Source organism: Melanerpes formicivorus, unplaced genomic scaffold (genome assembly GCF_026170545.1).
Source record: "Melanerpes formicivorus ecotype bairdi unplaced genomic scaffold, bMelFor1.0.p_v2 SCAF_95, whole genome shotgun sequence".
In the NCBI taxonomy this organism is placed as follows: Eukaryota; Metazoa; Chordata; class Aves; order Piciformes; family Picidae; genus Melanerpes; species Melanerpes formicivorus.
Genome location: NW_027142447.1, coordinates 2,074,398 through 2,086,670, shown reverse-complemented (window position 1 = coordinate 2,086,670; position 12,273 = coordinate 2,074,398). Strand labels below are relative to the sequence as shown.

General features: G+C 49.2%; 1 protein-coding gene across 1 annotated transcript in view; it reads right to left on the bottom strand.

Annotated features, from left to right (window-relative positions):
• LOC137455305 (calsequestrin-2) overlaps positions 1-12,046 on the bottom strand; it is a 52,766-nt gene extending 40,720 nt beyond the window's left edge. Inside the window, exon 1 of the mRNA XM_068166005.1 lies at positions 11,635-12,046. Coding sequence (XP_068022106.1) covers positions 11,635-11,868 — 234 coding nt within the window. The 5' untranslated portion in view covers positions 11,869-12,046. The remainder of the gene's footprint in view (positions 1-11,634) is intronic.
• Positions 12,047-12,273: the final 227 nt, after the last annotated feature.

Here is a 12,273-nt window from a genome sequence, read left to right as displayed (position 1 = left end):
TTGGCTGCCTCCCTAAAGGTTTCACATAGCTAGGGCAGTATTTTTATCTGCACTGAGCATCCCTAATTTTAGCATGCTGCAAGCCAAAGTGCAGCCTCCCCAGCCGTGAGCTGACCGGGGCTGATGCCCGTGCCACCGAGCACCCACGGGTGAAGGGACCACCTGCTGCTGCTCCCAGCCCCTGCTCACTTTCATTGCATCACAGATGTTTTGCCAACTCAGCTGGGCAGCTTGCACACCAAGGGCAGCCCAGGGGGTGTGTGTGTGTGTGCATTTGCTGACCCAGGCTGTGGAGTCTGGGATGATGTCTGGGGATCACCCTGCTAAACGCTCCTTCATCAAAGCAGAGACCAGAGGTGCAATCTACAGCCTGTTCCTGACAAAAGGGAAGCCATCACTGCCTTCTTGTCTTCCTGGCCAGAGACAACCTGCTTTGAAAGCAAAAGCTAGACGCTGCCATGAAGCCCATGCAGGGCACAAGCTGGCTTCTTACTTTCTCTTGAATGTGTCCAGAGAAGGGCAGCAAGGCTGGGGAGAGGCCTCGAGCACAGCCCTGTGAGGAGAGGCTGAGGGAGCTGGGATTGCTTAGCCTGGAGAAGAGGAGGCTCAGGGGTGACCTTATTGCTCTCTACAACTACCTGAAGGGAGGTTGTAGCCAGGAGGGGGTTGGTCTGTTTTCCCAGGCAAGCAACACCAGAACAAGAGGACACAGTCTCAAGCTGCACCAGGGGAAGTTTAGGCTGGAAATGAGGAGAAAGTTCTTCACAGGAGGAATAATTGGCCATTGGAATGTGCTGCCCAGGGAGATGGTGGAGTCCCCGTCCCTAGAGGTGTTCAAGAGGAGATTGGACGTGGCACTTGCTGTCATGGTTTAGTAGTCATAAGGTGTTGGGTGACAGGTTGGACTTGATGATCTTTGAGGTCTTCTCCAACCTTATTGATTCTATGATTCTATGATTAGCTGCTGGAGAAGGGAAGTACGCTTGATATTTATTCTGTTCACTTGTCCATGACATTCCTACACCTCCATCTCCCAGTAACAAGACAGATTTCTTGAGTTTCTGAGACCCTGGAATGGTTTGTCCAGGGGAGTGGTCGAGGCCCCGTCCATGGAGGTGTTTAAGACCAGGCTGGATGAGGCTCTGGCCAGGCTGATCTAGTGTGGGGTGTCCCTGCCCATGGCAGGGGGGTTGGAACTAGATGATCTTTGTGATCCCTTCCAGCCCTGAATGATACTATGATACTATGAAGTGTGTGTGAATCAGAACCTCTGAAACCTTGCAAAGTCCAGGATGCTGCAGGTGGGAGCCAGAAGCCCCCCAACTCTGCTCCACAGGAAGGATCAGCAAGTGGGGGGCCTGCAGGAATGGAGGAGTCCTTGAGATAAGAAAAAGCCTTTTACCCAAGGAGTAAGCACAGAGAAATAAGAACTGAGGCAAGCTTTATAAATATGCAGCCTCCTCTGCACAGGGTTGGAGGTGTCCGAGGTCTGCGAGCTGACAGCAGGCCACCTCCTGCTAGGGCTGGACAGAGTTCCTGGAAAAAGCAGGTATCATGTACAGCAGCTGGTCTTCACTAAGCTGTGCCAGAGAGCATGCAGGAATGAGCACCATCAGCAGTGTTTGGGAGGGAACGCTGGCCCTCCTGGGGGGCTGGGGAGGGGAGGAGGGACTGTTTGCTCTGCACACCCCTCCCCAGGAATCGAGTTCTTCATCATCACTGCTCGTTCTATTTCCTTGGGCAAGGTTTTGTCTCAGGTATGTAGGTAAATCCCAACGTGCAAAGGAAAATAAACCAGGAGAACTTGGCCCTTGGTAAGTCACTTCTTTCCTAGGCCACGGAATTCTTGCCTGGGTGCCTGATATTTAGGGGCAGGGGCTGCAAAATGCCACCTTTGGTCATCACACCCAGGACTGTGTCATTCGATCTTTGTCACAACCTGATTGCTGTCCATTTAAAACTCATCGGGCTGTTTCCCCCTTGGGGTCTTCCTCCTGTGGTGATTAGGGACTTCCTAGTTTCCAGACTTGGTTTATTCATAGCCCATTTGTCCCTAGGCTTTGTGCTGAAATAGCTCTTCTGCCTCTTGGGTGTTTAAAGAGAATTATCACATCCCCTCTCCATTCTCCCCACAAATGAAGTTCCAGCTTGAAGGAAGGATAGTCACAGGCTTTGATTAGCTTGGCTTTAGATGAAGGGCACAGGAAGGTCAAGCTCTGGAGTAAGGTCATGGTGGGCAATCATGGCATGGGCCACCCACACCCAGTCTGCCTTGCAGAGTGACAGCTGCCCCAGCCCGTGGGCAGGCTCCTGAGAAATGCCAAGGCTGGGGGCAGAGAATGTTGAATGATGACTATAAACACCACACACGTCCAGAGAATGAGGCCACTCACTCAGCATGAGGCAAGGGCACTTCATTAGACAAGAGTGAAACCCTGCCTCCCAGGAGCCATCCCAGCAGGAAGGCACTGACAGCCCTTGCTGGCACTTTTTTTGCCAAGCCAGTTGGCTTCCCAGTGTTGCAGGGGAGGCAAGACTTGAGAGGATGGTGTTTGCAACATTTCATCAATGGCATTTCTGAAGGCAGGAGTGGCACAGAAAGAGCCTGTGTGGCTTAAGCTCAAGCATGGCACCTACAGAGGTTGTCTACAACAGATGGATGGAGGGGAACTGATTGACAGCCAGCCTAACATGAGCCAGCAGAGTGCCCAGGCGGTCAAGAAGGCCAAGGCATCCTGGCCTGCATCAGGAATAGTGTAGCCAGCAGGAGCAAGGAAGTCATTGTGCCCCTGTACTCAGCACAGATTTTAGTCTGGGCATGTTCATGAGACAGTCCCTTGACACAGTTTTCTGGGGTAGGTAGACACATTGTACAGGACAAGTACAAGACAGTACTCAAGGTCTTAGGCAACACCTTGAGTACTGTATCTAGTTCTGGGCCCCTCAATTTAAGAAGGACATTGAGACTCTTGAACGTGTCCAGAGAAGGACAATGAGGCTGGGGAGAGGCCTTGAGCACAGCCCTGTGAGGAGAGGCTGAGGGAGCTGGGGTTGGTTAGCCTGGAGAAGAGGAGGCTCAGGGGAGACCTTCTTGCTCTCTACAACTACCTGAAGGAAGGTTGTAGCCAGGAGGGGGTTGGTCTGTTTTCCCAGGCAAGCAGCACCAGAGCAAGAGGACACAGTCTCAAGCTCTGTCCTCAAGGGGATGTTTAGGCTGGAGGTGAGGAGAAAGTTCTTCACTGAGAGAGTTATTGGCCATTGGAATGTGCTGCCCAGGGAGGTGGTGGAGTCACCATCCCTGGAGGTGTTCAAGAGGGGATTGGACGTGGCACTTGAAGCCATGGATTATTTAGTCATGAGGTGTTGGCTGACAGGTTGGACTTGATGATCTCTGAGGTCTTTTCCAACCTTACTGATTCTATGATTCTATGTTACACAGATGAATTCACATTCTTGGCCTCCTCTTGTTCTAGTGCTGGTTGCCTGGGAGAAGAGACCAACCCCCACCTGGCTACAACCTCCCTTCAGGTGGTTGTAGACAGTAAGAAGGTCTCCCCTGAGCTTCAACAGTGTCCAAAAGCAATTTATGAGGCTGCTTTGCCTGTTATTACCCAATTTCTTTCTCTCCCTCTGTCAGCTTCCACCAGGGAGTTTGAACTGGATGCAAGACCACCACCTAGCATAACACCCTGCTCTCAATGCCATGCCACTCTTTGACAGGCACCTTTCTCAGCTGTGGAAATATGGTCAGAGAGAGGTGTACTAACAGCAGTTCTCAGTGCAGAGACCAGCTCTAACCCCAGGATCTAAAGAAAATCAAGCTGCTTTCCTTCTGAGACCCTAGAATCACAGAAAATTATTTTTGGTTGGAAGACACCTTTAAGAACATTGAGTCCAACCTTCAACCTTAGACCACCATGACCATTAATCCATGTTCTGAAGTGTCATGTCCACGTATGCCTTGAGCATGTGCAGGGACAGTGACCCCATCACCTCCCTATTCCAATGCCTGGCCAAATTGTTTTGGTCTGGAAGGAAATTAGAAACTACTGAGCTGGTAGGAACAGTTCAGCCTCCTTGTCCCCCATTGGAATGTGCTGCCCAGGGAGGTGGTGGAGTCACCATCCCTGGAGGTGTTCAGGAGGAGACTGGATGGGGTTCCTGGTGCCATGGTTTAGTCGATTAGATGGTGTTGGGTGAGAGGTTGGACTTGAGGATCTTGAAGGTCTTCTCCAACCTGGTTAATTCTATTCTATTCTATTCTATTCTATTCTATTCTATTCTATTCTATTCTATTCTATTCTATTCTATTCTATTCTATTCTATTCTATTCTATTCTATTCTATTCTATTCCATTCCATTCCATTCCATTCCATTCCATTCCATTCCATTAACATTCCTGTTGTCTTAAGTCCCATGTAGGCAGTGGACAATGATGGCATCCTCCTCTTCTGCTTTGGGGTGTGTGACATCTCCCATGACATACTTGATACAGTTCAGGTCTGCATCTTCATAATCTAAATCCACATTCAGCCCATCCTCATCCTCCTCAAACTCTTCCCCAGAGTCACTCTCTTCTGAAGGAAGGCAAGTCGATGTGTAATGATTTGCCTCCCACCAGACCATTTTTTTCTTGTGTTCTGCCATCTCTTACAAAAATATCACCTGGAGACATGGCAGCCCCCTGTGAGCTTGGGTTCAGTTAATAACACAGCACAAGGCCATATCTGGTTACCCTTTGCAGGCATTCTTGGCCCTGAACTGAGGAGCTCTTCATAGAATCATAGACTCAGTAAGGTCGGAAAAGGCCTCAGAGATCATCAAGTCCAACCTGTCCCCCAATACCTCATGACTAACTAAACCATGGCACCATGTGCCATGGAGGTGTTTAGGAAGAGACTGGATGGGGTGCTTGGTGCCATGGTTTAGTTGATTAGATGGTGTTGGGTGATAGGTTGGACTCAATGATCTCAAAGGTCTCTTCCAACCTGGTCTGGTTCTATTCTATTCTATTCTATTCTATTCTATTCTATTCTATTCTATTCTATTCTATTCTATTCCAGTCCAGTCCAGTCCAGTCCAGTCCACTCTACTCTATTCCATTCCATTCCATTCCACTCCACTCCACTCCACTCCACTCCACTCCACTCCACTCCACTCCACTCCATTCTACTCTACTCTACTCTACTCTACTCTACTCTACTCTACTCTACTCTACTCTGTTTTCAACACTTGAAACTAAATCCTTGCTCTCAAGTGAACTGGGAGCTAGACCTTACAGTTTAACCTTGGCCTTTTACTGGATGCAAAATCTATCTCTCCCTCTCACACTACAGGTAGCTACTGGTTCTGTTTGCACACAGGGAGGATCTCATGCAAGGTAATCTCCTAGTTTTAAATTCCCAAGCTTGTGGGATAAATTTTCCCTTCTGTTGCAGAATTGGCCAAATACATTAAGGGGTTTGACTTTGTTCTGCAATTTATTGCTAGAGACCAGCACCATCCTTGGCCTCATCTGGAAAGGAGAGTACTGTGTCACTCTTCTCTTACCTTTAATCAGAGAAGGGTAGTTGTCCATGAATTTTTGTCCCAGGGGCACTGTTGCACTGAGGGGCATGACCTTAACAAACCTCTTTTTATTTATAAAGAATGTTTACACATGCACATGGATAACCAGGGAAGAATGACAGCAGAGCCTGGACTGAGTGACATTCAGCAGGGAAGTAACGACACAACCTCAGCTGACGGAGAGAGCTTCTCAAGTGCAAAAGGAAAGCCTTTAATCCCACTTCTCATTATCCTTGTTACATGACTCCTAGAAACAAGGGCTGGCCCTGCTGGAAAGCAAAACTATCCCAATATTTGGGAGATTCAGAGATGAGAGGGAGAGGGAAGGAGGTCTGGGAAGTGTTTTGAAGACACAGAGATGTAAGTGCTGAGGGACGTGGTTTAGTATTCAGTATTCCTAAGGTTGGAAGGGACCTCAAAGATCATCGAGTCCAACCTGTCACCACAGACCTCATGACTAGAGTAGGGAGGACACTACTGCCCACTGCAGGCTTGAACTCACAACCTTCCCATTAAGGGTCTGATGCGCTACCAACTGAGCCACCTGAGGTGCTGTTTACAGAATAGAATACAGAATTAAACAGGTTGGAAAAGAACTTTGAGATCATCAAGTCCAACCTATCACCCAACACCATCTAATCAACTAAACCATGGCACCAAGGGCCTCATCCAGTCTCTTCCTAAACACCTCCAGTGATGGTGACTCCACCACCTCCCTGGGCAGCACATTCCAATGGCCAATCTCTCTTGCTGGGAAGAATTTCACCCTAACATCCAGCCTAAACCTCCCCTGGCACAGCTCGAGACTGTTCTGGTGCCAGTTGCCTGGGAGAAGAGACCATCCCCCACCTGGCTACAACCTCCCTTCAGGTAGCTGTAGACAGCAATGAGATCTTAACAAGGTTTAGTGCCAGACATGGCAGAGTTAGATACTGGTTGGACTCAACAATCTTAAAGGTCTTTTCCAAAGGAAATGGCTCTATGAATCTAGTCACAGCTCTCAGTATGCCTGAGTGGAGAGAGCTGAAGCCCCCACATGCTGTTGCATTGTAATGTCAGCTTAGTGATATCATCCCTTTTCTGGTGACTGATAGCTGGTGTGCTTTGACAGCATCAGTCAGTGCTGCATGCTGGGCTTTTTTCTTGGGAAGGAATTTGTCTCTATATCACTTTCTTCTCAGTTTGCTGTTTATAGTTCTAGTTTGGTAAAGTCCTTACCTTTACTGGTGTGCTGTCAGGGTTTTGGGTTGGTTTCCTAAGGATATGAGACCCAGGTGATTCTCTTCTCTCCCCTCTCAGTCCTGGCAGCTGCCCTCACTTAAGTTATTGGCCTTTTTCAGCCAGATTTTCCACAAACTTAGAAGGGAAGAGATTGAAGTAGTCTTAAGTTCAGGAGTTGATCTGCTAGAGGGTAGAGAGGCTTTGCAGAGAGACCTTGACAGGCTGGACAGATGGGCAGAGTCCAAGGGCATGAGATTGAACACATCCAAGTGCCAGGTTCTGCACATTGGCCACAGCAACCCCATGCAGTGCTGCAGGCTGGGGTCAGAGTGGCTGAGAGCAGCCAGGCAGAGAGGGACCTGGGGGTGCTGGTTGATGGTAGGCTGAACATGAGCCTGCAGTGTGCCCAGGCGGCCAGGAGCGCCAATGGCATCCTGGCCTGCATTAAGAACAGTGTGGCCAGCAGGAGCAGGGAGGTCATTCTGCCCCTGTACACTGCATTGGTTAGGCCACACCTTGAGTCCTGTGTCCAGTTCTGGGCCCCTCAGTTTAGGAAGGAGGTTGACTTGCTGGAACGAGTCCAGAGAAGGGCAACAAAGCTGGGGAGGGGTTTGGAACACAGCCCTGTGAGGAGAGACTGAGGGAGCTGGGGTTGCTTAGCCTGGAGAAGAGGAGACTCAGGAGTGACCTTATTGCTCTCTACAACTACCTGAAGGGGGGTTGTAAACAGGCAGAGGTTGGTCTCTTCTCCCAGGCAGCCAGCACCAGAACAAGAGGACACAGTCTCAGGCTGCACCAGGGGAAGTTCAGGCTGGAGGTCAGGAGGAAGTTTTACACAGAGAGAGTGATTGCCCATTGGAATGGGCTGCCCGGGGAGGTGGTGGAGTCGCCGTCACTGGAGGTGTTCAGGAGGAGACTTGACAGGGTGCTTGGTGCCATGGGTTAGTTCATTAGGTGGTGTTGGATGATAGGTTGGACACAATGATCTTGAAGGTCTCTTCCAACCTGGTTTATTCTATTTATTCTATTTAAGTTCTTCACAGAGAGAGTTGTTAGCCATTGGAATGTGCTGCCCAGGGAGGTGGTGGAGTCACCATCCCTGGAGGTGTTCAAGAGGGGATTGGATGTGGCACTTGGTGCCATGGTTTAGTTAGTCATGAGGTGTTGGGTGACAGGTTGGAAGATCTCTGAGGTCTTTTCCAACCTTATTGATTCTATGAAGGAAGGAAATATCACCAACATGAGCTCAACCCCTGTTAGACACCAGATGACTCAGGTAGGTAGAGCCTCATGGGCTCCTCAGTCGTGGGAGAAGCCCCAGGCAGAACTTATTACTGACCATGAGCTACATATGCTTGTGGTGAAGGGATGATCTATTTCTTGGTTTGTGGAGTGTTTGTCTACACCCATCTTGCCCTTCTCAGGTGCTTTGTAGCTGTGGATCTTTTCCCTGCAATGAAGCCTAAAGTGGTGGCTTCATCTGAGGGAGCTGGGGTTGTTTAGCCTGGAGAAGAGGAGGCTCAGGGGAGACCTTATTGCTCTCTACACCTATCTGAAGGGAGGCTGTAGCCAGGTGGGGGTTGGTCTCTTCTCCCAGGCAACCAGCACCAGAACAAGAGGACACAGTCTCAAGCTGTGCCAGGGGAGGTTTAGGCTGGAGGTGAGGAGAAATTCTTCCCAGAGAGAGTTGTTAGCCATTGGAATGTGCTGCCCAGGGAGGTGGTGGAGTCACCATCCCTGGAGGTGTTCAAGAGGGGATTGGATGTGGCACTTGGTGCCATGGTTTAGTTAGTCATGAGGTGCTGGGTGACAGGTTGGACTTGATGATCTCTGAGGTCTTTTCCAACCTTATTGATTCTATGATTCTATGATGTTTCCCAGGCTGTGGAAGCACCATTTCATGTTGTAAGTCAGTAGGTAAATTTTCAGTGCAGTAAGATGGAAAAATGTGAGATGTTCCAGAAAGGCATCTTACCATAGGCAGCAACCTTAGCTGGGAAATCCCCAGCTGGCCTGCAGAGAAGACTAAGGAATGTTTCTCTTTTGGGTACCTTATTTCAGGCACAAAGAACCTTTAGCACTCAGAGCCCTGAACCCTCTAGTGAAATTAGATACACAAGCCTTCCTGACTGAATGTTTCCCAGCTTTGGGTGGGAGGAGTGGCCCTGTCACTGCTCCCATGCCTACCTAGCAGCTTAGTACTCCAACTACTTGCTGACATTAAGAGGGAGCTGGGTTCAGCTGCTGACTGCCTCCAGGGAGGCTGACCCAGGCAGATCACCTTCCTGGTGTTAATGGCTCCACAGCACAGTCATGGAGCCACTGCAGATGTTTCTTTCCCTCTCTCTGTTCTGGTGAGCATGCAACAAAGTCCCACAATTGGATGACATCTGGCAGAGGAGATCAAGAGTGATCCCCACGACACAACACATTATGGTTTGAGCTAAGAATGATGAAGGCTGTCACAAGAGGGAGCAGACTACAACCTGGCTTTCCACTCCTTTCACAAGTGCTCCCATGCTTGAGCTAGTACAAATTTGGGGAGCTCTAGCACCTTCCTGTGCTGTGTCTTATGCAGGAAAAGACAAGTCCTATCTTCTTTGTCGCCTTCTGAGACCCTCTGCCTGCCTGCTTCCCCCAGGTGACAAAGAAGTGCTCAGTCTGCAGATTACTCTGGTACTTGAGCTGTCGAATTGCTGCTCCTGCAGTTCCCAGCTTGGGGGGTGGGGAAGGCTGTGAAACGTTGAAACACGCACTGAATCAGCATTGCAAGTGCCTGGGAAATGTTGAGGTCAAAGCCACAGGTGCCAGTTGCTGCATGGCACAGTTAGCCAGTATCTGAGCATGGGAGGACTGGAGCGCTACCACTGTGGAAAGTCTGCTGCACATCTAATCCTCAATCTCTTCCCCAAGGTCATATAAGAAGTCCATGGCAGAAAAGCAATTAGAAACCAAATCAGTGGAGTCCTAACCCTGCAGAACAAAAGCTTTGAGCCAGATGGTGTTGTAGCCATCACACCCTTGATAATGGCTGGTTGTTAATGTGGGTATAGATGTCATGGGGACTAAAACTGATAGTGCACAACAGATACCTGCTTCTGGCAGATCTCTATAAATACATCTTTAGCAATCACTTGCCATCTATTCAGCATAAAATAGCTCTCCTGTTAAGTAGAAATGCAGCTATGCTTCCAAACTTGCACATTCTAACAGGAGTTTCAGGCTTATTCTTTCTCTTCTTTTCTTCCTTTATCAATTGTTATTTTATTGTTCACCTGGATCTAGGAACTGCTTCCTGACAGGTGAGTAAAATCTGGTTAGTTTTTGACTCTTCCTTGTTGCCAGGCTCACTGAGGAGGTCATAGAATCATAGAATCAATAAGGTTGGAAAAGACCTCAAGGATCATCAAGCCCAACCTGTCACCCAACACCTCAGGACTAACTAAACCATGGCACCAAGTGCCACATCCAATCCCCTATTTGAACACCTCCAGGGATGGTGACTCCACCACCTCCCCAGGCAGCACATTCCAATGGCTAACAACTCTCTCTGGGAAGAACTTTCTCCTTACCTCCAGCCTAAACCTCCCCTGGCACAGCTTGAGACTGTGTCCTCTTGTTCTGATGCTGGTTGCCTGGGAGAAGAGACCAACCCCCACTTGGCTACAACCTCCCTTCAGGTAGTTGTAGACAGCAATGAGGTCTCCCCTGAGCCTCCTCTTCTCCAGGCTAAGCAACCCCAGCTCCCTCAGCCTCTCCTCACAGGGCTGTGCTCAAGGCCTCTCCCCAGCCTTGTTGCCCTTCTGTGGACACGTTCAAGAGTCTCAATGTCCTTCTTGAGTTGAGAGGCCCAGAACTGGACACAGTGCTCAAGGTGTACTCTCAACTTGACAGTAGACTGTCTCAGGCTCTAGCTCTCAGCAACTGCAGCTTCTGATTCACATTTGCTATACTCCTAGAGGTGTAAAGCATTTGTTCTCTCAGTCTGATAAATAAAGTCTAAGTGCCTCATCTGCAATTCTCACTTTCTTCCCAAATGTGTCTTTTAGGTGGTAAGGAGTCTTTTTAAGCTCCTGGAAGGGGGAAAAAAAAAAAAGCACCTAACCACCCAGGCTTCCAGCTGAGTGATTGCCTAGATTACAGCGACGCTCAAGAATGCTATGAATCTACTCCACGATTCTTACAGTGAATTGTTTCCCTGAAGATTAATTAATCAGTCTTTCACCAAATAATTAACAACACTTTTCTGGTGGTGTTGTTGGTGGTGTCATTTCAGCAGAGAAGTGAATGGCTGCCTTAACAAGGGGCTGCAGACTGGTTCCAAGCGGGCAAGCAAGTGCCAGGAGAACAAAAAAGGGATTGAATGCTGCCCCGACAGGGAGCTTTTGAGGTGGGCAGCTAGGACACCCATTTGCAGCACAGTCTGTTAAGGCTTCTTGGCTGGTTATTGCCAGTGGGATTAAAAGAAACAAAATGGGACTGGATCCAGAATACAAGGGGGATGCTGGCTTGCATGGGCTAAGAAAGGATCTAAACATTCCAAGTGCTGAGATTTGGGAAAGCTCAGCTGAGTTCATGTTGAAAAGGTCTGCAAGGGTGCTGGCTATTGCCTGGGTTTGACACACACTCCAGAAAGACAGTTTCTCAGCAAAGGGCACAACAGAGTCTTTTTCTTAGTCTTTGCAGAACTCAGCAGCTGAGTTAAATCCAAGTTAAAACAAAACAAACCACTAAACCTTTAGGCACTCAACACTGCCCTGCACAAGACCCTCCGAGTGTCCTCTCCCACACCTCCTCTCCGCATCTCCAAGCATCCCTGTGGTACTGACATGAAGCAGTGCTTACCTCCAGGACCATCTCTGTCATCTGGAACTGCTTCTGGGAGACCTTGTCAGAGCCCACGGGCTCATGGAAGAGCAGGCAGAGCATGTCATACTTCTTCAGGGCCTGCTTGTAATTCTTCTCATTCAGGTCAATCACTCGGTCTTTCCCATCGTAGGTGGGGAAGTTCAGTCCCTCTTCTGCTCTGCAGCAGAAAAGCAGGTAAAAACCTGCCAGGATCCAGCAAAGCACCTTCATAGGGGAGCCCTTGGAGTGCAGCAGAGGGCAGGTGAATGTCCCTCTCCTCCTGAATTTGGGAAAAGGGGGAGAACAAAGACTCCAGGTGAAGTTCAAAGCGAGGTTCCCTTTCTGCTGCCTTCCTAGTGATCAGCCCAAGCGCTGGGAGGCTGGTGGGGAGCAGCAAACTTGCTGTCCTGGGCTCACAACAAAGAGACAGACAGGAGAAGCTGTCAGGCCAAGCCCTGGATACCTTACATAGCTGTGTCCAGCTCCTGTGTCATTAGGAACTCCATTTTTAGGAAGCAGTTGTTTCAGGCTAAAAATAAACCCTGCAATGAATAAAAAGGACAGATATGACACCACTGAGGGACTTGCTGGCACTCCACATCATCTGAGAGAGAGGGAGCAAGCAAGAGGGAGGGA